The 25216-nt window shown below is 41.3% G+C and overlaps 3 protein-coding genes across 6 annotated transcripts in view; all 3 read left to right on the top strand.

Moving 5' to 3' along the window:
* Nucleotides 1-5992, top strand: part of ppp2r3a (protein phosphatase 2, regulatory subunit B'', alpha) — a 77945-nt gene extending 71953 nt beyond the window's left edge. For all 3 annotated transcript variants that reach the window (XM_035423775.1, XM_035423777.1, XM_035423778.1), the window contains 7 exons: nt 28-184; nt 649-697; nt 1063-1152; nt 1269-1444; nt 2213-2331; nt 2664-2770; nt 3178-5992. In XM_035423775.1, the coding sequence (XP_035279666.1) occupies nt 28-184; nt 649-697; nt 1063-1152; nt 1269-1444; nt 2213-2331; nt 2664-2770; nt 3178-3274 (795 nt within the window). In that variant the 3' untranslated portion in view covers nt 3275-5992. The remainder of the gene's footprint in view (nt 1-27; nt 185-648; nt 698-1062; nt 1153-1268; nt 1445-2212; nt 2332-2663; nt 2771-3177) is intronic.
* A 78-nt stretch (nt 5993-6070) lies between these two features.
* LOC118230617 (transmembrane protein 212-like) lies at nt 6071-8948 on the top strand. Its single transcript, XM_035423779.1, has 4 exons — nt 6071-6775; nt 7474-7533; nt 8124-8447; nt 8741-8948. Exons 1-4 carry the CDS (start codon nt 6479-6481, stop codon nt 8747-8749), a joined length of 690 nt encoding a protein of 229 aa, XP_035279670.1. The 5' UTR covers nt 6071-6478; the 3' UTR covers nt 8750-8948.
* Nucleotides 8949-16902: 7954 nt separating this feature from the next.
* The window catches only part of fndc3ba (fibronectin type III domain containing 3Ba), a 148529-nt gene continuing 140215 nt past the window's right edge, over nt 16903-25216 (top strand). For both annotated transcript variants that reach the window (XM_035422631.1, XM_035422632.1), the window contains exon 1: nt 16903-17013. The gene's annotated coding sequence lies outside the window, so the exon portion shown is untranslated. The remainder of the gene's footprint in view (nt 17014-25216) is intronic.

A 25216-nucleotide genomic window follows, 5' to 3' on the forward strand; every position in this document is an offset into this window, starting at 1 on the left:
AATAAAGTGTTTCTCTGTACCCGCCAGACCTTAGCCCTGCTGGAGGAAGAGGACGATATTAATCAGATCACAGACTACTTCTCCTATGAACACTTCTATGTCATTTACTGTAAGTTCTGGGAGCTGGACACTGATCATGACCTCTTCATTGATCATAAGGACCTGGCGAGATATAATGACCACGGTAAGTAGCGCTGGTTTGCGGAAGTTCAGATTTTCTTTACGCATACCCTTGAATAAATGACATTACTTCAAATCACAGCTATATTAAAGCAGAATAGGTCACATTGTATGTTGATGTTTTTTATGGCTCTTAAACCATGAAACATGAATGCTGTGATAATGCTGTTGAGCACTAACATTCTTATACTGATCAGCTTGAACTTTTTTTAAAGACAGTATCCATTTGTACAGATGGATATGTACTGAAACACTTCAGGTTAAGTACCTTGCTGAAAGGTGCAACAGGAGTGCTCTGCCTGGATACTGAACCTAAAGCCTTTGGGTTAAAAGCCCAGTTCCCTACCCGTGATACTGCAGTTCTGCCCACTGATACTACCCCAATACAAAAACTAGCTTTTTGAGGACCTGGACATGCAGGGAAGCTGTCATGACGTTTTTTGTGATGTATTTTCCCCTCTTTTCCAGCCTCATCCAACAGGATAATAGAGCGTCTGTTTTCTGGAGCAGTCACCAGGTGAGATATAATATCCATGGTGGCTTTCTTACTATGTTGAAAGATGGAAAACAGAAACTGACCTTGCTCCAAAGCATTTATTACTGGCACTGCTTTCTGTTTAGAAGATACTTCCCCACCATAAAATGAGAACCCTTCATTAGATGGGAAATTTTTAAACATAACTTCATGATGTGATTGTACAGCGAAATAGCTCATAATATATCTATGAAATTCTAAGTATTATCCGTTTGCTTGTTTGTTAACATAGGCTCTAAGTTGAACGTGAGACATGTGTAAAAGGCTATCGTCATGGAGATTTGAGGGTTGTGGTCTCTAACTGTCTGTCCTTCACACTATCCCTCTCTCTCCCTCCTGGTGCTCAGAGGAAACTCAGTGCAGAAGGAGGGAAGGATGAGCTACGCAGACTTTGTTTGGTTCCTCATCTCAGAAGAGGATAAGAAGAACCTCACAAGGTGCTACTCACATATACCTACACGCTACCACCATCAGCGTCCGTAACATTCATACACACTCACATACTACCACCATCAGTGTTTCTCACTCGCTGTTTGTCTCTCCCCCTCATAAGTGTGGAGTACTGGTTTCGATGCATGGACCTGGATGGGGACGGGGTCCTGTCCATGTTTGAGCTGGAGTACTTCTACGAGGAGCAGTGTGAGCGCATGGAGGGCATGGGAATCGAACCGCTGCCCTTCCACGATCTGCTGTGCCAGATGCTGGACCTGGTCAAGCCCGAGTGCCAAGGTGAGGCAATGGCAGCTGGGCGGATCGTAGTCCAATGCCCATCCCTTTCTCTCCCTTTCGCTCCCTTTCTCTCTCTCCTCCCGAGAGGAATGTGTGGCAAGGCCTGCTTTTTGCAGACACTTTATGCCGCTTTGAGCTGTGGAATTTTTTAAACACCTAAGACAAAACTGTATGAAATGAAAACACAGGAAACTTGGCTGGACATAGCATTTACATTTTCTTGCAAAGGCCGCAGGCTTGGCTTACACATTTGTCCAAAAGCTTTTTGGCCCTCAGATTCATTTTCAAATACTTCAAAACCTAATATCGGTATCTAGAATAATAACTATTATAGGATTGTATAGTATTACAGTATTGAATAATAGCTGTGCTCATTTCTTCTAGAGAATAGCCAGTAGCCAGTAAATCATGTGAATCTATAGGGATGGATCCATTTTATGAAAGTCCTATGGAACTCAAACTTATATTTTGTCATGAATGTCACCATGGCTAGCGGTTATTTTTAGCCAGCAACCCCTAGCTGTGCCAATATTCTTGACGTAACATGGGTTGTCATTCCATTTTGCTTCAAGTCATTAAGGTCATGACAATTGGAACCCCTTGTTTACAGGACATTTTCTAGTTTTACTTGACCAAATCTTTTGTATCTATCTACTAGGAGAAGCATTAGGTATAACGCTTTTTGTGTGTATGTGTCAGGTTAAGAAAAAGAGGTGACCGTTTTCTGATTGTGTTCTGACCATGTTCGGACCATGCCTCTCCCCACAGGGAAAATAACCCTTCATGACCTGAAACGGTGCAGGATGGCTCACATATTCTACGACACGTTCTTTAACCTGGAGAAGTACCTGGACCATGAGCAGAGAGATCCCTTTGCAGTGCAAAAGGTATCGGCCATCTTCATAATTCCCATCTAATCGGTCCCTGAAAAATATTTTGCTTTGCTTTATTATATTACATGAAAAAAATGTTTCACGCTGTCAGATAGAATGAACACCTGCTTTGTACATCCTTGGTAATATTGTTACCATCAGTCAGTAATTATGAATCATGTTGTGTTAAATATCTGCATGATTCATGATCTATCATACTGGACGTGCTTCCATGAATTAGCCTCTGTGTTGCAGCCTGTATTGGGCATCAGATAAAGGACAAATCCTTAGCCACAGGATACTCACTTCATAGAGCCTTGAAATATTTGGCATTCTCTGTCTGGCAGGATTTGGACAGCGAGTGTCCGGAGCCCTCCGACTGGGACAAGTACGCAGCGGAGGAGTATGAGATTCTGGTGGCAGAAGAGACAGCCAATGAGCAGCTGCAGGAGGGGTGAGGAGGCGTGTCTCTGCCTAACCGTCATGCATGATTCTCTCATGGAGGGACAGTTGCCGTGGTTCCAAGATCTTACTGGGGCTTTTCCAGCATTGCAACCATGAAAATGTCAGGGCCATTACATAAGCGAAATATGCAAAATTATGTGAATTTTGTTTTTGAATATTTGATTTTTTTTTTTTACATAATGTGTCTTGGATGACTAAAACATTTTGCAGTGTCAATAGTTTCTAAAATATTGTTTATTGAAATGAAGCCCAGAGACTTGTGTCCCCTACAGTGGACAAAAATTAATTGCTGGGCCTTTGGAGGATTTACCTTGATTATTAGCAACATGATAATTATAGAAATACATTACTCAGTGGTGACTGAGATTTTTTATTTCTCCCCGTTCGTGTTTCTAGGTCCTTTGAGGATGACTATGAATCTGATGAGCTCACTGTCCCATCAGAAATTGGAAATAAGATGGACAAACTGGTCATATCAGACTTGTCGGCGTGATACGCCCTCATCCTACCCATAAGCCACTGCCTATGGTCCTTGTGATTACAAAAAGGGAAAAAAACATCACCTTTTAAGCTATGACTCCATTACTCTTTCGAAGGGAATTACGCTTTTTTCTACACTTTGAAAAGACTGTGTGTGCAATAGAACGGCTTCTAAACCAAAAGGCTTTTTTGTGTTGTGTAATATGTCTTAACATGTAGATTTAGAGCATCTGTTAGTATCAGTTTTTTTTCTTTATCTGTTTTTTTCTCTTTCCATTCATCATAAACTGCCGGCAGATTTCTTTTTTTTTTTCTTCTTCATTTTTTGTAATCGGGGGTTAAATTATTACCTGTTTAACAGCTGTGGATCTTCTGGATTGAAAGCTGCATTATGCCTGAGAAATATCTGCATCTCCCAGCTGTGATTGTGAAGTTTTTTTTTATGTTCCCAGATTCTGTACAATATTTATGTTTTGTTGTTTTTGAAGTTTTTTTTTTTTTTTTTAACAATGGTGTTTCAAGACATTTCAACTCTGTCCTAGTACATTAGTTTTTGATGGTAATCAGTTTCAACCTCATCCAGGTCATTATAGTATGATCTCTACTGTAAAGTGGGTTTTGTTTTGTTTGTTATTATATACGCATGGGACACGGGGTGTGAAATGTGAACACATGAATGCTCTCGCTGCATCAAAATGGTTTCAATTCAATGTCACAAATAACTTGTTCTTTTCTGCCACCCTGTGGTCATATGTGGTATCGTGGTGAAGCTGGCCAAGGCACAGTATGTGTATCTCAGAAGAGGAATAATTTTTCACAAATCTGAAAAGTGTAGTCAGTTTAATGAACTGCCTGTATTATGTACACAAAACTCATATGTTACAGTTTAGCAAAGCAGATATTTTTATAGAAATTGCGAAACTTTCATTACACACAGTTCCAGACACCATTTCAGTCTTTGTTTCAGTGATTTTTTAAAATCAGTTATCTTAATATATTTGATTATATCTGACAAAAAAAGCTAGTATAGCTTATATCGGTTGTCAAAAGATTAGCCAATATGTAAAACAAATCCTGATTTAAAATCAGTGTTAACATTTTGTGGTCTTATGTGGCTTGAAGAGTGAAATATTTGAAGATCACTTTTAAAAACAATTTTTTAGAAAATGGATCTGTAAAACATAGCTACACGTGTAGCGGAAATGAAGACGTTATAATTATCATCAGACATTGCCAACAAAAACGTGTGGTTAAGAGGAAGACGGCATCAATTTTCAAATATTTTTTTCTATGCATAGTCATAGTCAAGGTCCGAATGAAGCCAAGTAATTTTTATAGTTTGTTGTACAGGTACATCCTGAAAGCTCACATGTAAATAAGACGTAAATAGATCATCATTGTTTTAAGGTACTATTTATTTCCCTGTATGTTGCAAAACCCTCCGCTCTGACTTGCTGATAATTAAGCCTGGTAGATACTGTCAAACCAGAGTATTGCACTGTGTTTAGTTTACAGAATGTAGTGCGCATTGCTGGTGGAAACCTCAGTTTGATAATATTATTTACGGTACCTGTACTCCGTCTTCTGTCAATAATGTGGCCCCTGCCTCAGGAGTAGCCTGTCACAGCGAATCACACGTCGGATTATATACATACAAATCATAAATAAATGTGTCTGTATTTTATCACTGCCTTAATTCCGCGATGCGCGCTCACACTGTGACATAGAGAGGATAGATCTCTGAGCACGCTCTGTAGTTCTTGGGTGCGCACTCCCTTTAGATTCAACACTCCACGGTCTTTTTGTGTGTGTGTGTGTGTGTGGTGTGTTTTCTCGGTAACCAGCGACCAACTGGTGGCCTCTGCTTTCTCACACCACTTCATCTCCCGTGAACAACTTTTAATCTAACATCAGGTGTCAGTGAAACTGTTTCCCGTCCAGTCCAACCCCACTTATTACTGTTCACAAGTTTTTGTAATTAGTGTAAGATATAGGCTATTGCAAGGACGTTGTAACATGCCTATATGCACGTTGCTTTAGCTAGTACAAACGTTTTTAATTTTCCTATCAAGATTTTTTCTAAAAAGCCACTGTAAATCTCTATGTATTTTATTTCCCAAGTGAACTTCTCTGCCACTGAGTGGCAGAGGATTTTAAAATTATAATTATTCTATTACTGCCAGTGTTATATGTACATCAAGCTTAAAGGGTGGAATTTTACTGGGTTCTATCTGAATTCACTGTACGAAGACAATCAACTGGACGTTTTACGAGGATGTTTGATGTTGAAGTAGCACTTGTTGTTTAGCTGAGGTAACTTTCGAAGCAATAAAACTGCTGTAATGATGATAACGTATCGAGGAGATATTTTACAAAAAAAAAAAGCCTCAATCAAAACTTGATATTTACGTTTTAAAATATGTGATTTGTACCACTAATATTCTAGTTCTATGCAACTCCAGGTCTACAGAAAAGGCAGCTGTGAATAAGATGAACTGACTGCTGAAACCGGGAACCTTTCATTTCACTCATGTCCCTTTGAATTCTCCCAAGTGTAGCCTATTTCTAATTCATGTAGGCCTATGTCTTTTTCTTTTCTTCTTTTTTTCTTTTATTGCAGATGATAAGGAGTTGAGGGTTTTCCCACCAGGTCATATCCTAACTATACTGTGCTTGTGTTTCGCATGGCTTTTTTTCTTTGAAATTCGAAAATAAAGACATTTTAAAGCTATAGTCTACCTTGTCACTTTAAATAATGTTTTAGCCTATTTATTTAACTCACTGGGTTGTGATTTAGTGCGAAGCGGTACCGGCTTAATAGAAGGCCTTCGTTGTAAAAAGGTATCAGGACAGCCTGAAATTTCAGGATACATTGCCTCCTACATCTAAAAATGAAAAATATTTTCCACGCAGGTAGCGTAACGCGAAGCACAAGCCTAACATAGACTGTGCTGAAAGTTATCGACCGGAAATAACGACTAAATTAAAGCACATTTGAAGAATTAGGCAATTGCAAGGTAAATTGGTAGATGAGGGTCAGTCGCGGTCCTTTGGACCTGGTAGGCTACACAAGGCGGACCTTTCCCTGCTTGACCAGACTGAGTCTGTTTAATTGGCCGTTTATAGCTCTTGCAGAGCGGGGTAAAAGCGTCTTTGTTTTTAGCCTCCCACACCTATATGCCAGCAAACAGCGAAGAGGCAGTCCATAGATCTTATCATGAAGTTCTTGTGTGTACACGGCGATTACAGAGTGTGTGCTGACGACTGTTTCCGAGGAACCCGGAGGCCGCGAAACTCGCGGTCACACACGGAAACGCTACATATTTTTTACTTAAAGTGGAGGAATTTGGCTACAATGGTGGACTTATTCCGCTGCGTTGGGCGAAGTCAGTTGGCTTTCGGCACTATTAGTTTGATGTCGGGAATCTTTGCTTTCTTTCCCGTGGTCAGCTACAAGCCGTGGTATGTAGGATGGAGCACCAAAATTGCCGCTCCAGTTTGGACAGGATTGCTGGTGGGTATTGAATGAATCTAAGTGATTAAATGACCAGGTGCGAAGTGCTGTCCTGCTGCTGACCTACAGTGGCTTCGGCTCTAGTTGTGCTCAAGGAATGCGATTTAACGAATCTGTTCGTGTTCTGTAAATCCTCTGTACAAATCATGTTTGTTTGTGAACCTAAACGGTAAAATATGTTTTTCATTCAAGTTAATTTCGCTTCCCTACCACTTTTGCTTTTTAAAATATGATGGAGTATCAATAACACTAAACAGATGATATAGTCCAGTTGTACTGATTGTCGAAGGCAGATCAATTAAATAACAATTAGAATAATATATTAATAAAATGTTATGAAGAACTCTTACTTTTTTAATCAGAACATGTACACTTTCAAAACACAATTCTGATATAATAACCATAGTTGCGTCAGATGTCATAAATTAGATCCAGTGTTCCAGGTTTACAGGATTTAGTAACAACCCTTAATGTTTGCCTCAATAAAATGAATTCGGTATATAATGCAGTACCTGTTATGTAAACGAGTGTACTTTCTGAATTATGCAATAACATTAACGAATATCCCATGTGTTATATGGAAAAAATCATAAAAATATATTGAGGGAATGTAATCTATTACTGTATTTGAACGTGTTACTTGCTGTCTAGTATTCAAATAAAAATAAACCAGCCTTAATTCTACTCTTTTTTTCCAGGTAGTCATTGCTGGAACATGTCTACTGGTGGCAAATAGAGAACAAAAGAAAAAGTCAATGGTAAACACTGATAAGCATGGCCATACATGTACGTACATATAACCATTTCATTTTCCAAAACCAATTTCTCACTTAATAAGGCATTCATAAAGCATCATAAGTGCTGACATTTTCAATTCTAAAGCATCTCAATTTCTTATAAACGCTTTATAAATTAGTAATGGTATCCTAGCATGTCATGAATGTCTTATTAACAGCTTATGAAGTTATAATTTCTCTGTACAAAACTACATTTCAGTAGACACCCCCCCCCCCCCCCTCACTTGCAGGTTGATGGTTACTTTGTTGGCCATACACAAGCCCAATAAGCACTCATGAGCATAGTTCTGTTCCTCTCACAGAAATCAAACTGTATTAGCAAGCTGTATAGTATAGTACAAGTGACCTTCAAGGATGATCGACATACAGTCACTGTGTGTTCTGAGTATGAATATGAAGTGCACAGCATTCTTTGGGGGGTGCGGGGGTGGGTGGGGTGGGGACTATTGATGTTGTTGCATCAGAAGGGTAAAGGCATTAAGGCTTGGCCTGGTGATCACAGGTCCCAGCCATGAGATTCTGTGATTCTGCCTCTGTTGTGTGTGTTTCAGTGGGAACTGTGCTACATGTTTTCCATCCTGTGTACCGTGACCTGCCCCATGCATTTTGCGGTTGCCGTGGCATCCATAATGATCGGGCCTCGCTGCTACTACTCGTTCTTTGGTGCCGTGGGGACCGAATACCTGGGCCATGCGGTGGAGTTCCCCTTCCCGTACCTGAGGTTCCCAGGCCTGTGCCTGGACCCGCTGCACTATGAGTGGTACCACGTTGGCCTACAGGCAGCAGATCTGCTCTGCAGCACTGCTATCTTCATCCTCTCCCTCACCATTGTCATCATGCTGACCCTCAGGCTGCTCCGCTCAGGACATGTTAATGTAAGGGCTGTATGACTTCAGCATTGTGCCGTGTGTGTGTGTGTGTGTGCGCGCGCGCGCGTGTGTGTGTGCTTGCTTTTGATTGTGGTCCTAGTTATACTTTCTTCCCCCTTCCTCTAATTCAGTAGTAACTAATCCACTGTTATTCAATATAAGCGTTGTGCATATGTTCTTTATGTTTGGGAAATGATAAATCTACTATGGATTGCCATTGAGAATAGACAGTGGTTCTGTAGTCAATTTGAGAATATTCAGATTTCATGATTGATATAATTCTCTTTATGTTTTCACAGAAAACCTAGCCTCCCATTGCGGGCCTCTAGCTCTTTGCTATCAGTCTGCTAGGGAAAGATCTCCTCATTGGGGCTGGACTGCCCATATTCATGGAGGGGAATTTCTGATGCAAGAAATAGCTGACATTTGGAGAAAATAATCACTGGGATACTGTATGGATGATCTTGGATGGTATTTAAAAATCTGAAAATAAACTTGGTCTAAACAGAGGCCCATCTGTTGCACATCTTTCAGTTCTGCAGTCCAGCCATTTTTGTAACAGAATTAGCATTTTTTTATTTCCTTCATATAAAAGCTTCATAAAGGTAGCCTAACGTATCAAAGCTCACAGAATAATCTCAAAACAAAAAAAGCTTCATTTATCCAGCCACTGCATTTAGTAAGTTGGATTTTACATGGGAAATGATTGATAATTAGAAAACTGGAATATTAAGTGCAGCTTAAAGCATCTTATCTCGCACAGCCCCACTAGAATTGTTTCTACGGGAGCAATTGAAAACACTCTGAAACATTTACATCACAGATGCTCAGATCTGGCCCTCAAGGTGACTACTGGCTTTCTCTTCTGCCTAATAGTCAATAGTCACTGATTGGCCAGAGAGATTACCCTCACCTGGTGTGTCAGGTTTAAATCAGTCTCTGATTAGAGGGCAGAACTGAACATCAACAGGGTTACTGGCCATGAGAGCCAGATTTCAGGATCCTTGATTTATTTTTATTTTTTACATTTATTTATTTTAGGCATTAGCAGTTGTTTTTTTCCCAGAGTGATTACACAGCTTATATTATTTTAATACAATTAATTCATGCAGCTGGATATTTACTGAAGCAATGCAGATGAAGTACCTTGGTCAAGGGTTCAACAAAAGTGATGTTTGTTTTTTTGTCATTTCCACTATCATCAACAGAGGGCGCACATTTTACTGTTGCACATTCAACTCATTTATTTCAAACAGGACTTGGTAATCAATCTCTGAGCTGTTCTGAGAACATGTCTATTCCCTGCCCTTTTCCTCTAAGCTTAATACTTTTCATGAAGAATTTTATCAAGCATCTTTTTAAAGTGCAACAGTTACACTAGAAAGGGAGCGGTAAAAAAAAAAAATACAAAAGCAAACGTTGGTATATTCCCCTCAGTGGATATAATCGTAGTTTGCAGCAGACGGTTTGAAATGGTTGCGTTTCCTCCGGAGGGAAAACGAAACAGCGGAACGTAGGTTTCATTTTTCCACCGAAGCCTCTCCGGTGCGCCCCGTGCGGGCGGACGGGGCCCTGATCCGTGCGGTGGCTGCTGGCTGGCTGTGATTAGGCCATTAGAAGTCTGCTGCGGTTTTTCCATCCTGGAGCAAGGCATATATCCGCGCAGACGTCACGCCTTGATGAAGCCGCCCAGAAACTGGGCCAGGCGAGGGCGCCCTGTACCTCCGGCGCGGCTCGCCGCGTGTTCAGCCGGTCCTTAATGAAGTCTGTTCTCATCGTGTCACGCTCGTGTTGAGCTCTAACGAGAGAGTCGGGGAGGGAAGGAGGGAGGGAGGGAGGGGCCGAGAGAGAGACAGACCTGCATCTTCTTGTCTAGTCTACTGACTTGCGTTTGAATGCCTGTGAAACCTCAGAGGCGGAGAGTTCCACTGCAGTCCGTGTGAGGACGTGCATAATGTTTGATGCTCTCAACAGAAGACTTACTTTAAACCTAAGCAGACCTTCATAAGGCTGTGCGTATGATTGGTTACTACTACCTAAGGCATTTTATAAGTCAACAGTGAGATGTAATGTAAATAAATGAATATAAAAAGTAGTTAAACGTTTTATTTATGTTTTTAAAGTTTTATTATTATAATTCAAACAACTACAGTAAAATTAAAAAGTCTCCCATATAATATGACTTGAGTAAAGTATCTGCTTTAAAATTTAACTAAGTACCAAAAGTGAAATTATCCCATTCCCAGCCCCATTATCCAGTCACTCTTCTCCCAGACTGATAGTGTTGGATGCCTTCAGGTATGAATTCCTAGCTGAGGTCTCTTGGCAGTGGTACCCCTAATGGACTGAGGACAGTGGGATGCCATTAGCACTCTCTCGTAGACTGCATAGTGATTGCCAGCAGTCCAACCTTTGATCTTTTTTCCCAGGGTCAACATCAAAATAGACAATGAGATTCCTCAAGAGTTCACTGAGCAATGCTTGACCCGACTGATCACAGGAGTTGCTATTAAGCAACGAGGCAGGGAAAACCCTGGGTGACATTATGACCAATTATTTGCTGGACCACACGATTCCTAGCCACAGTTCGCAATGACACAAGCTAAATTTCATCCTGGTCAAAGAACCTGTTACTGCAGTCCATACTAATGCCCCAATGGGATCCACTGCCTAATCTTTGGCTGACTGATTTAGAGTGACTGGTACAGATTAGTTTTTAAGGATGCTAACGGATCAACATACAACATGAGAATTTTTGGCACAGGCCCGTCTGGCTGGTAGACAGGATTTTCTGCTAATCCCATTGGGTTTTTACCAACCCAGGTTAAAATATATATTAAAACAAATATATGTAAGGAATAAATCACACGCTGCACAGTTCACATGATATTTACACATACCTGAGGTGGTAATACAGCTTTTGTAATCTTGAAGTTTGCTCATGTTCTTCATTGAGTTGCTTGCTGAATATTCATGAGGAGGGCTGAAACCCTCCTGGAATCCAGAAGTAGGACCAAAGCAGCTCAGAAGCTGACCATCTGGTTTGTATATAGAACATCTGCATCATGTTCTACAGCTGCAGAACCCTTGGTCATAGTTGGCCAATATCCCCAGTTTCAAGCTAGCTATCTGCTCTCTTGGTGAACACGCCTAGCAACCAAGCCACTGAGCTCTTCTCTTCTCATTGGCTTTTCTGTACCACTGTTTATTTGCTATAAATAATGTTAACCCACACAGTAAAACTGTCAGTGTTAATACAGCTCAAGCAGAGTTTATATGAGTCTGCACTGGAGGAAAGGAACACTCTCAGTGTAAAATGTACTCTATCAGAGTTTTCTTTGGCAGCTCTCCGGTGTTGGGAGGGGGTGTGGCCACATGGGGGAGGGCCCAGCACACAGCTGAGGGGTAGCATCAACAGTAATACAGCATAGAAAGGCTCCCACACCAGAGAACGGGACCAAATAAACCCCGCAGAACAATTCATATCCAGGGTGAGAAATCCAATTAGGGTAAAGAAGGGAGATTTGGTACAGACTATTCCGGAAAAACAAAGCACAAATCTTCCACCACCAGAAGATCCTCTGCCTGAACATTGCCAGCAAAAAGAAATGCATATAATGCAATTACATTCTGGAGTTTTTCCATTTTTCCAAGATCAAAGGTCTTCAGTGGAGTGTAAATACTGCAAAAGTGGGAAAGTCAATTTTGAAATTGAGAGAGAGAGAGAGAGAGAGAGAGAGCAGCTGGGACTTGGAAAATCCAAAACATATGGTTTGGGCAAGAGTCAACGATGAGAACAACCGTGCCAGACAACAACATTCATTTCATTGAAGGGACTGTAATTGACCGTGGCAATTGACCATTTGACCATCAATCCCCCTCTCCTTCTCCCTGCATCTCTCTTTGATAACAGAAGAAATCCTTGTAAAACGAATAATTGTGATGAAAAATGTCTGATGAAAAAATGGAAAATCTCAGCGCCACCGTCATCTCAGGGCCACAAATGTTTCCCTGCTTAGTCATCAGCATACCGTCCAGCCTAATTACACGCAACAAGGAGTCATACTGGAACATTTTCCCTAATCCCCTCCTCTGAGCTGTTTAAAACACATGTGCGCAGATATATATATATATATATATATATATAAAAACATTTGTGTTGTTAATTTTGTTTGAATGACCATGGAAAAGATCTCCAGTGGGTTCTCTCCCCAAAACGAGGGGTTTATATGAGTAACTGTCTGGGGTACAGTACATTTTCATACAGGGGAGACACAGACATCTGTGGAATGTGACGTTCTCATTACAGGCCACATCCTGTTGGTGGCAGCACGTCACGTTTATTGCCGGTCACAGTGTTCGGCGAATCGGCTGCCTACAAAAACTTGTCTGAAGGCATAGAGCTCATTTGGGTGTCATTGCGGCGGTCCTGTGGTTTTTAGTTTCTCCGGGAAATTATCAGTACATCTGCATTGATTTAGAGATGGTGACTGTTTCACATTTTTAACAAGTAATATAATGACTACTTCAGGTTATATTCTTACAAAATAAAATACCTTCAGAGTATATTTGCATTTGTCACAATTACATTCCATTACATTACATTACATTTATTTAGCAGACGCTTTTATCCAAAGCGACGTACAAAAGTGCATATCATGGTCATTGGAACAACTACAAATAACTTGACAGTGCAGTTGACAGTTGCAAATATATCAAGTTTGAAATTCCATTCATTCAAAATGTATTTTATTATTATTATTATTATTATTATTATTATTATTATTATTATTATTATTATAAACCCTATACATATGTCCATGTGTCTTACCTCTGTTGCTCTCTCCCTCTGTCTTTTACACACACCTACATCATGCACCTGGTGTAGAGGCACAACCTCAAGTCCAAAAAAGTAATTAACTACAAAATGCAACAGCATGCTTGCACTGCACACATGCCACATCTTTGAAATATAATGAACTGCCACCAGTCCTATTTTAGGGTTGCTCTCTTCATACAAGCCTGACCCCTTATTGCTTCCTGTTAGCCTTTTGTACTTGTCAAAAAAAGCAAACTGCAGGAAACAGTAATTACTCCCTAAATGCTCGGCATTACATGGCTTTAGTCTTGAATGTATGCGTGCAACAATGCCTGCGCTGGCTGTTTGCTGGGGCTGGGGGGGTGGGGTGGGGGGGGGGGGGGGGGGGGGGGGGGGGGGCTGGCTTGCTTTGTCAGGAGGATTGAAGGTGGACAAGAAGCACTTGGGTTGGGCTGAAAATCATGGAAATACCCTTAGGATAAATGATCTTTCCACACAATGCGCCCAAAGTTTTCTACCACTATCCAGACTCAATGATATTGCATGAGCCATTGATTTTACTGTCCTCTCATGCATTCAGTGAAGAAAGTGTTTCCAATTACCCTTGTGATATTGCCCTTTGTTGTATAAAATTGCACACTTTTTTAGTTTTATCTTCATTTTTGAGGTATTTGCTCTACAGGGGAAATTTTCCCGTACTATGCTTTCCCAGTCATTTTTCTATAGTTTTTTTTTTTTTACGATTGTCTAAGTGTGGTTTGTTTTATTCAAATAGTTTTTTTTGTCTAGTTTAAACAAAAAAACTATTGATCTTAAATTTTTTTTTAATATAGGCCCATGCAAAGCTGTTTTATTGGCACAAAAATGATATCCCAAATATCCAGATTACCACTCTGGTTAAGAACAAATTCAGCATGTTCCTCAACAAAAAAAACAGCAAAGCATTGTTTTATCAGCCAGGTCTCTTTTACTGCCATTTTTGCTTTCTGTTAATGAAAGGCAACCAGTGCTATCTTTAAATTATAGTCAGTATGTTGAGGGTCAGTAATGTTCATAATGGTGCACCTTCCTATTGATATCCAAAATGGGAATGATCAGGAAATGTGTAAAGTGAGGCCAATGCCTAATGTATGTGTGGAGATGTGCATTTCAGATTTCAGAAGCAAGTTAACATAAATGCGGAAAACAGACAAGCTTCTGTGGAAAAGGAGCTTTTCAGCATTGCTGCTGGGGTTAAATATCACTGGTGACGTTTTACTGCTCTGTCTGCTCTCTGTCTGCTCATTGCCCTTTGTTTCCCTCTCTTCCGTAGGTAGACCCATCCGTGGGACAACCTCTGGATGTCTAGCATTTGATCTAATGATAGACCTGCTGTTCTTTGCCAGGCCAAGTCCAGCTTTCCTGTCTCATCTTCTGTTGAGAGAATGCCAGGTGCTCACTGTTAGAGGTGGCCGGGGCATCACAAGGAGAACCTTATAAGGGCCTGATATCTTTTAGTAATCAATTCTGACTCTTCATTCAGAAACAAACAAGCAAATAAGCTGCTCAGGCAGATTCCTAGGAGATCACAGCATGTACTTTTATATTGGCAATGTAACAATGTTTCTTTGAGATTCTGTATTGATCTTTTGCAACAATTAGCTCGGAATGCTGCTTTATTGAAAATTATGTATTATTTATTTATTTTTATCTACACAATTCATGCAATGTTATCAAACATCACTGATCATCATAAACTTTAAATATAATTGTGGCTTTTGAGGTTTAAATTAACACTTTATGTCATTTAATGTAATTGCTGCCAAAGTTACATTAAATGTAATTAAAATACAATTACATTTCTTGTCCTGTTCTATGGTGCAGCGATAGGAACAGCACCATCTTACCTGCAATCTATAATCAAACTTTACACGCTTGCCTGCCCACTATATCACCAAACCCCAGTGCTTCCTTATAACACTACATTCTCTGTTTCTCAACAACTACTTTATGTTGTAAAATTATGCATTGACCACAACTATCAGCTACATCTCAGACCCAGTAACAGCACTGTGTGGTGCCTAAATCTGTATTTATGGACTTACCTATGTTGCCCTGGATAAGAGAGCTAAATGTGTAAATGTAAAATGTAAATCATTCATTTGCTAAAATACTGCTTGGTAGCTTACAGATTAGAAGTGGGTCAGGCTCTTCCACATGAATATCTACCTAGTTAATATTTACTGCACAAGTAACTCTTAATGTATATTGCCTCTGCTTTGAGATTCCTTACAGGCATTTAATTCAAGGTGGCCTTCAATATTTATTATTGAAATCTATAATTAGTTTGCATACGTGAAGAAATGTTTAATACAGGAGAAAATAATTTGCTTATTATACCTCCAAACAAACTCCAGGCTGCGAAGAATCTTGCTGAAACTTTGTTTTTCATGTTCACATTTTTGCATACAAATGGCTTTTATGAAAACTAGTTATAGTGGATATATAGTGAACAATACTGGCAGTAAAACCTCTGTTAATTATAAGTGACATGCCTGTGATGAGTTTAATATAATGGCAGTTAGCTATTGTATGGAACTGCAATACAGCAAGGTTTTTCTTAAAATAGATTATTCTAATAAATCTGTCTTTGGGGATGCATGAATTAGAAGTTGACTTTAGAAGTTGAGCCCTAATGTAAAGCCCTATATAAGACTTTATATATAAAACCCTAACTGCACACTGCTGTTTCATAAACAACACGCTACATTGCATGGTCTTAAATCACCCTATATGGTTCTTTGTAAAACCTTTTTGGCAATCATATGAGACAGATGAAAACTTTTTTAGAAAACCATTTTTAGGAGTATTATTCAAGTGACCTAGAAACAGTCTTGCTGTTTGAGGTCTCAAACTTAGAATTCAAAGTACATGTTTGGACTGACAACTTTTGTTTGTCTTTGTCAGTGTGTGCAGTTTCTGTCCCGAATTTCTTGACAAAAGTTGAAGTCAAAGTTTAAACTTTTTTAAGCAAACGTAGTCCGTGGTTTCACCTTTTCCACACGAAAAAGAACCCATACCACTATACATTGTAGACTATCAATAAAACTATCGAAATACAAATCCTATTTTATATATAGAGAGAATTGCTGTATATTGTATTTATATATTGCAGGTTTGATTTCTGGTAAGATGCTGTTATTTCAAGGTTGGCCGATTGGAGCTGAATAGTTTTTAGGAACCCTGAAGGATAATATGCAAGAGTGTAAGCTATGTCCGCCCTTTGGATGGACAACTGATACAAGCAAAAAAAGCTGCATGAGTAGGGATAATTGTAGGAAAATAAATATTAGGCCTATTGTAGCTGCTAAAATACTACTACATATGTTTACAAACAACAAAAACTATACGTCCACGTAAAGAGTAAATAAATGGCCTGGGAATTAAAATACTTGTTTAGTTGTTTTTCTAGAGTTTTTTTTTTTTTTTTTTGGTTGTGTCTTATCTGTGTGTCTTTTATTTGATCATTATTCTTGTGAAATATTCAAAATGTAAAACAAGTTACGTTTTTTTCCCTATATGATCGTCTACTCTATATTATACGGTAGAAATGGGCAGGTCTTCGCTCACATGTGCGTTCAGACATAATTGACATGGCGGAATCTCCGTCAGAACGTTTTCTCAGTGGGCAGACAAGCTGGGGATTGCCAAAATCATAACTGGGGAAAAAGTGGAGGGCTGTTGTTCTTTGAAGATTATTTTTATTGCAGCAAGGTAAGTAAACTAGTTTTACATGTACACGTTCAACATAGCACGGCGGTCTTCAGTTATGTTGCCATAAAATATGTCTTTTTTTAAGTTATGAACTTACTAAATTTACTGTCTGGAGCGAGATGACGCCGGTAGACTGAACTAGCAACCAACCAGGGAGCCTAGAGGAAAAACGAAAACTTGGCTGTGGTGGAAACGAAAGTTTGAAACAGATTATCAACATACAAAAATGGCTTGTGGTTGAATATTATAATCAACGTGAGATAACGCCTATTCGTTTCGATTTCGTTTAAAAGTAAAATCTTGGTTTCTCGGTAGGCTACTTGTCTGTGTGGTGCGCAGAATTTCTGGCAGTGAAAAGATTTGTTTTGTATTTGGAGGAGACATAAAAGGAGTGCGTAGAGAATTGTTTTTAAAAAACTGCTCTCAGTTTACATTTGTTATCGTGAAAATGCACGTTATTTGAATCAAGTTAGAACTTTGAAATCGCGTCGTTTTAACTTTTATTTCGGGTACTTCAGCTGTGGTATAATGGCAGCAGTTTTTTTTTTTTTTTGAAGAAAATTCGGGAACGGAGAATGCAGCGATTGTGCATAGGCGTTATGGAATTGGCTCATATTTAATAATGACCTCTTTGATTAGATCCGATTGAGGAATTTGTTTTAGAGAATGCGAATACTCAGGTGTATCAATGTAATGTAACAACTCGAAATATTTCAGTAATTGATACAGATGTGAATTTTTTCTGACACAGCAGTTAACTGAGTGCGGTAATGTTGAACAGAGGTGTTTAAACTCCATCATACCCTAGTATTCCAGAGAGCCTGTGTCAAGTTGGCCAGATACAGCTGAAAAGAACTACGTGTCTGTTGTCTGTGGGAAGTGTTAAACGGTCTCAGCTTAAGTTTTATAGTGCGAGATCGGAGTTTTGGAGCCCCCGGAACAAATGCAAATAGCTCACTAGCCTATGCGTAGCTTTACTCTTGATATTTTTTTTTTCGAAATGCACCACGATTCTGTTAGATTTACTCTTCGCTTTGCTTTCTATAAGAAAGGCTGTAATTAGATCAATACTATTTTATTTTAATTATAGTTGTGGTTACGGGCACTGGTGGTAGTTGGTGAAAATCAGTGTAGCCTTAAGCTTAAGAAACTTTTTTGGAGTTTGCCATTGTGTCATTCAGGTGTGAAAGACACATTTGTAATGGAATGCGTAGCCCCGAGGTTTGTTAGAAAACTTTGCCTGGATCCAGGGGGCACATCGGAGAAAAAGAAACATCGCAGGCAAGAGAAATTCGATCCTAAATAAATGACGTCAGATGAATACCACAGCGGGAACGAGAAGAAAGAAGTCTTAGCCTACTTTTTAAAATGAGTTCGATGTAGCCTAATTTTTTGTGCGAATTGGTTTTTCGTAAGTGGGGCAGTAAACGATGAAGGAACTCATATTTGATATCAATATTGTTTTAACCTGTGGAATGTCTATTGATGTGTATTGCTGTGATACTTATATTGTAATTTAGTAGGCTACTTAATGCTTTTTGTTAGCGATCACCTTACTGGTGGACAATTTTGTGTGCCGTAAAAGTCCCAATGTTCCAACGCACATACACTCCTTTGCAAATGAGCATCACGTCGTTAGCAAGATCAGAAAACTTCTTAGACTTTTAACGAAATAAATGTTAAAATAAAGCTGCATGCCAGGGTGTCAACTACATTCATGATCTGATCTCTCATTCTTAAGTATTTTTCTCTTTTGCCCTTAGCCTGGGGCATAAGTGTTTTTCTTTAGGCCTATGGATCTGCAAGTTTTGTTCAACCCACATTCCTATGAACCAGACCGTTTTTCTGGTCGGTGTTTCCCGATTGTTACTGTTGTTATGACCTGTCGGGACGTGTTCTGGGTAATTGGGATATAGATGCATTATTTGGTGACTATGCACATTTAAAATACAGATCCCCGCCACGGAGAGATTCTCTTGTTCTCCAGCTGTGAAGGGTCCAGTGTACTTTAAATGGGAGGTGGTGTCGGGGGCATTTGAACTACTGTGTAACTGAGCAGTGCACAGAGTTTGACTTACAATGGGTTTTACTCAAGCTATCATCAAGAGTTAGGAAGAGCAGCTCCCATAACATCTAGTTGAGTTATTTATGTGGAGATAATTATAGCTGAAAAATCACTTTTTTTCCCTCTCCTGTTTTATGCACATGAACATTGCAATATGATTGAACCTTTTCTTGTGAGGACCCATGTAGACATGCACACACACAAACACACACACTCAATTTCTCTCTTGTCACTCTCGTTTCATACAAGAAAAAAAAAACAAAAGCCAATCCAATTTGTGGCCCAGGGGCATGTTCACAGGGGTGAATTGGTCTCTCAGGTACACCTATAATTAAAGTTTCTGTCCCTGGCTGCTCTTGGAAGTAAAATCTGGAAGTTTAATTGGACATACCTTGTTGCAGGAGCATGCCTTAAGGGGCTATTTTCAGCTTGCAGATTATCTGAAAACCACCACGTTAGCTCAGCGTATTGTTTCCATAACATTCAACTTAGTTACAGTTCCCCTAGCATAATGCAGGCCCTGTTTTTACCTCTTATACCTAGTGGAAAACTAGATGGCAGACATCACATTTTTTCGTTATTTGGCTCTGTTGTTATGACCATGTTATCAGGAGAATCGTGTTCCCAACCAAATGTTACGTGTCATGACAAAAAGATGTCATGTTTAGTTACTGGGTAAAGATTAGCCTATAGAGTAAATTTGTGTGTTAAAGTGAAATCCGAGCCTGTCTTTTGAATAAAAGAGACTATTCTGGAAGGAATGCAGGCAATCGGCCAATGGCGGAAAGTTGACTGACGTTGAGTGTGTGTTCCTTTGATTAAAATAGAGTCCCGTGTCTCCAAGCAACAACAATAAAAATAGTTCTTGAGCAGGTACTGATTTCACACTGTTAGAGAGATACTACCTAAAGCTCTGTGGTAGTGGCGTTTTGCCAATCTACTGCTCCTGGGAAATGGCTCTCTGATATTGTGTTACTTTTCTCATAAGAACCATATTTCCATGGACAGATTGCAGGATCGGGGGGGGAAAGCACTGATATGTTTGTGCATGTTATTTCTGGGATGTGATCTCCATTTCTTCCATGCAACTGTAGGCACTTTCAGAGCAATTCTTTGTGCGAAAATGGCCACTTCTGTCTTTAGTGGCTGTGCGATGGGAGCCTGCCATGTGAATTGGTACTTACCTGAGTCCCTGGGGACGTGCTTTCTGATTGGCTGAAGCTCACAAGGTATTTGCTCCCTGTGAGGACAAGGAGTTTGCACCTGGTTTTGGTGGAGGTTTCCTCCTGGGGTGTTGGGTGGGGGGTGGGGGTGCGGTTTTGCAGATTCCCCAGGAGTGGCTACTTTCTTTGATGTGCAATGATGTTATCCGGAATGCAATGATAAAAATCTTTAGTGATTTTTATAATTGCAGCCCTGAAAGCCAGTCCCGTCAAGAACTTCTTTCCCCGCCTCTCTTGATTGATGAGGGGTTGAACAGAGGTCTATGCTTGTCTACATGTTTTCTGGGAATTTAAGTTTGAGGCTATTATTATTGTTATTAGTGCATGAAGCAGTTCATGTAATTGTCAATACCCCCAAAAGGCAATCATTTTTGGTTGCTAAGGTTAGGACTGAAATACTTGTTGCATGTTTTTTTGTGGAAGTAAGTCTTGTCTATTGTGATTGGCTTTCCCAGCTCAATGATCTGTCTGGCTCTGTCTGTGAAGCAGGGATATATATTCATTATTACAGTACAGAGGGGAAAAAAACATTAAAACAGAAAAAACAACTGCCTATTTGATATTCTCTCTTTCCACAGTTTTGGCCCCACCCCCCATAACCTCCAGCCGATTAAAGAAAGGCCTGTGATAACATTTTCATAACACATTTCCTAATGATGTCTGTTCAAGGCTCATGAGGGCCAGCGATGGGTGGGAACAAGGAGAGCCTTATCTCCTCTGCAGCCCCCTCTCCCCTCTTCGCATGAACAAAGCAGACTCGGAGCCCTCGTCTGGCTCCGTTCTGATTCTGATTTGCGTGCGTGCGGGTGCAGGCGTGTGCTCGTCGGTGCGGTCTGGAGTGAATCTGGCTGCCGCCGCTGCCCCCTGCTCTCCGTCTTCTCCCCAGCCTGTTCTCAGACCCGGCGCCGATGGTTATGAGGAGCTTACTGATTCCCCAACAGTATGAAAATACGACCTCTGTCTGTTGGTGACTCATGAAAGAATTAGCCTCGTTCAGTGCACTAATTGGGAAATTATTCCACTGAAACTTTGCCACAGCTGAATGGCAACCTTTGAAATGAAGTAATTAACAGTTTCCAGTTAAAGTCAGTAATAAACATAGGAAAACTAGACCAAAGAGGAGGTATAAGCCATTTAGATTTTGGCAGGACACTGTTTAACCTCTCTGTCCAACAAGCAATTGTTCTGTTTTTTATAGAGTGAGCCTGGTGCTACCAAATCGCCATCAAATCAGACATATTTATCAAATTACAATGTATATGTCCTTCAAGTGACTGTGCCACTCACTTGTTGGACTAGGACGAAATACAGACTCCAGTAGGGGTAGGGATGAAGTGTGTTCAGTGTGCAGGAGAGAGAGAGAGCGTGGGGAAGGATGCGGTTCGTGTCCAGGGGTTCGAGTGGCATTCATAAACCGTCTGACCTTTGCACCTCCATCTTATCTGAGCCCTTGAGCCCTTCACGGAACCTTAACCTTATTAGGAGCAGCTGGGCGTTAAGCATTCCTTGAGAAACGCTGCAGGAATTGTGGGGGAAAAGCTTTCTGCCGATGTGGCTTTCTCAAAGGGCAGGGAAAGAAACGCCTGGAATAAACGAGAGAAGGAATCTCTGCAGGGCGTTTGATAGGAAATTGGGATTCTGTGCGTATGTTGTCACTTTCCAACCCACAGCCTCCCTTTCAGTTCTCACTAATCTATATCTGTGTTTAATGGCATTGCATGTATGTTTACAGAATATTGTATCAGCCTACATTTAACCATAAACCAACATTTTTGAACAAGCAGGATGTTGGCCTATGTTTTGAGAACCTTTTGTACTGGGAATGTCAGTTTCTTCCTGTGTGTTTGTTTGTACTTTTACATCATAATTAGCTTAGACTCTGAATCATCCTTTTTGGTCTTGCAAAAGATTTCACATGGACAGATCAAATGCTGACTCTGGAACATTCAGCAGGGACTCGGGATATGATGTCATTGTTTAAAATAGCCATAGTTCTGAATTCCATTTTAGCTGGAGGTTTTGGTTTATGTAGGCTATGCTAATCGCAGTGCGGTTGCAGACGTGCTGCATTTGACCATGTCTGGCCCAGAAGGCCAGAGCTCCTGAATGGTATCTGTGGTTATTAAACTACTGGAAGGCAGTAAAGATTTCCCTTGAGAACCGATAGAGAAGCGGCCTTATCTCCCACTGCCTGTGTAAACTTCTTTTTGTGGTCATATTAAAACGAACCATTCCTAATGTTGTTCCGCGCATAACACTCGACAGAGGTCTCTCCAAATACGCACATCTTTGTTTTTCCGGTAGCCGGGTGCCAAGGACATCCTGCAAGAAGGTGTTCCTTGTTTGCTCGGCGCGTAACCGCAATATTTACTTGTTGTTGGGCGTGCTCTGTGATTCGTTCGAACGTTGACGGTTGATTAAAGCGTGATAAAAGAGCCCTTTCAACCTTTAACCCCCCCCCCCGGCCGTCGACCTGTCACAATACCTCGTCTGGCGGCCACTCGGAAACGACGGGGGGTTAAAAAGCGGAGCCCGCGTAACAGCAGGCTCCCGTATTGTTGTGGTGGTTCCTCTTGAATTCCGTCCTGGGGAAGAGATACACGGGCTCAGATAAGAGGCTGCCTGCAGGCGTCCAGCCTCGACCGTTCCGCAGACCATTGACCTGCAGCTACACAAAAAAAACAAAAAAAAAAACCCCGTTAATGTATCCACTTCGTCGCATGGTATGTCATCGTCCGAGGGGCTGGGCTTGGGGGGGGGGGGGGGGGGGGATGGGGGGAGACGCTGAATGTTTGGTCAGGTGGCCTTCCGAAAAACACGGACGCTCGCATTAGCATGCGCGGCGCGAAACAGGAAGAGGGGAAAAAACGCGGCCGCCGCTCGGCGAATGGAAACTCCTGACGCCCGCTCCGCCAGTTAATGGCCCTTTTTATTTCCTTGGGTGGGACAATTTTAGCCCTGACTGCAGGCGTGCATGTGGAATGAACCCCCGAGAAGGGGGCACAGCCCTGGGCCCGAGAGGAAGTGTTTACTTTCATGCAAAGTTCCCTTCTTTATTGCTTTCCTCCCCCTTCTGGCGATTTAAAATCTATCTTAAGGCCGTCTCACCACGTCAATCAGCCTTCCTGGGGGGGGGGGCGCTCTATGCTGCCCCCTAATGGTGAATGACCCTCACTCCCCTTGGCAGTGACAGGAATGCAGTCATGCATACCTTGCCTTCACAGCCTTTCTCATCAGCAGCTTCCTGTTTTTCCTTCTCCCCTGCTCTTTGCCTTGAAAGTGGACCTCCCACAAATCGTTAAGCTCCAACACCCTGCCCACCCTCCCTACCCCCCCCCCCCCCCCCCCCCCCCCCCCCCCCCCCCCCCCCCCCCCCCCCAACCCACCCCCACACACACCCCCCTTCCACCCTGTGTGTGAAATCTCGAGGCCTGAATGAGGATGAGGAATTTGACCCGGTGACCCCTTTGGAAGCGGGTGGGGGGGACTATCCATTCTCCACACAGAAATGTGTCTTACCGCTCTGCATTGGTGGCTAAATCATGTTATTCTTTAGCATTTGAAACGCTGATCTCTCTCTCGGCGTCTGTGGCATTTATAATGCGTGGAGCTGGCGAATAAAGTACACACTTGGGTCATGGGAAAGGTAGAAGGGCTCTCAGTGAAGGGAAGCGATAACTGAATGAATCCCATTTTCCTGGTGGCTGACAGTGTGCTGTGGTGTACTATGGTGTAGCTATTTTCTGTGCATCCATGGGGGCTACTAAACGGAGGAGGGGGCCATTGGCCAAATAGCCTGCATAGTCCTGCCGTGTTTTTTTGAATTTTTCTGCCAAGCAGGAAGAAGTAACTGAACCACAGGTGAGATTTACTCACTGGGGGCTCTGTTTTAATGGTCTAAGCTTGTGGTGGGAAGAATTATTGTATAATATGATTTGTGTTCTGGCTATTTTTATTTGCAAACCCAGATTTGTGTTTCATCTGTGCAAGTGCAACATCAATTGTATAGCAGTCTGGATAACCCTTGGAGCCACATAACTGTTGCGTTGCACTTGTGACGTGACAGTTTTGAAATAAATGCTGCAGAAAATAGTCAAGATTATATGTTCTGTTGTGCCGCAAGTGTGGACCTTCAAAATACAGCCCTGGGTTTTTAAAGAAGACCATTTTTGATTTTGGGAGAAGTTGTTTACAGTCATTGCAGAAAGAGTCCAGGAACCCCACAGTCCTCCAGCACCTCCCCCTTTCAGCTCTTTATTAGTCAGAGCACAACCAGCTTGTCGACCTAGTGCGAACCTTTTAGGAATACAAAGAAAAATACCAAAATGGCAACAATTGCAGAGTCTATTTGAGATGATCTGACCCAATAAACGGGAAAAAAAAAACAATGTATATATGCGTGTGTGTATGTGTGTTTGTGGACTTCAAAACAATATATAAGCCTATAGGCCTCAATTTTCTTGGATGCCCCTGTCTGTGAAAAGCAAAAAAATAATAATTTAGACTCAACCGTTCTGCAGGCAGTAAAAGTAAATGTTGTTCTTTGAAATGACAGAGGACAGGTAGCCCACAGTCCGGCAGGGCTTCAGGGTTCTGATGTGTGGGAGCGGGCTCAGACGGACAGAGAGAGGGGGAGAGGGAGAGGGAGAGAGGGACAGAGAGAGAGAGAGAGGGAGAGGGAGAGAGGGCTTGTGTTTGCGGTCTCCTGACTTTCCCCTGAGTGACCTCAGGAGGAGGGGCTGGCTCTGTTTAAAGGCTTTGTGTGCAGCCAGGAGGAAGTCGTTCTGTTTGTTTAAACTGAGCTGCCCTCTTTGACGGCGTGCAGCCATGTGGGACAATTTAGCGGGAACGGGCTAGCGGGCTAGCTCCCGATCCCAAGATTGCACCAGACAATTTGCTTGCGATGGGCTGTCGA

Source organism: Anguilla anguilla, chromosome 6, assembly GCF_013347855.1.
Source record: "Anguilla anguilla isolate fAngAng1 chromosome 6, fAngAng1.pri, whole genome shotgun sequence".
NCBI lineage: Eukaryota > Metazoa > Chordata > Actinopteri > Anguilliformes > Anguillidae > Anguilla > Anguilla anguilla.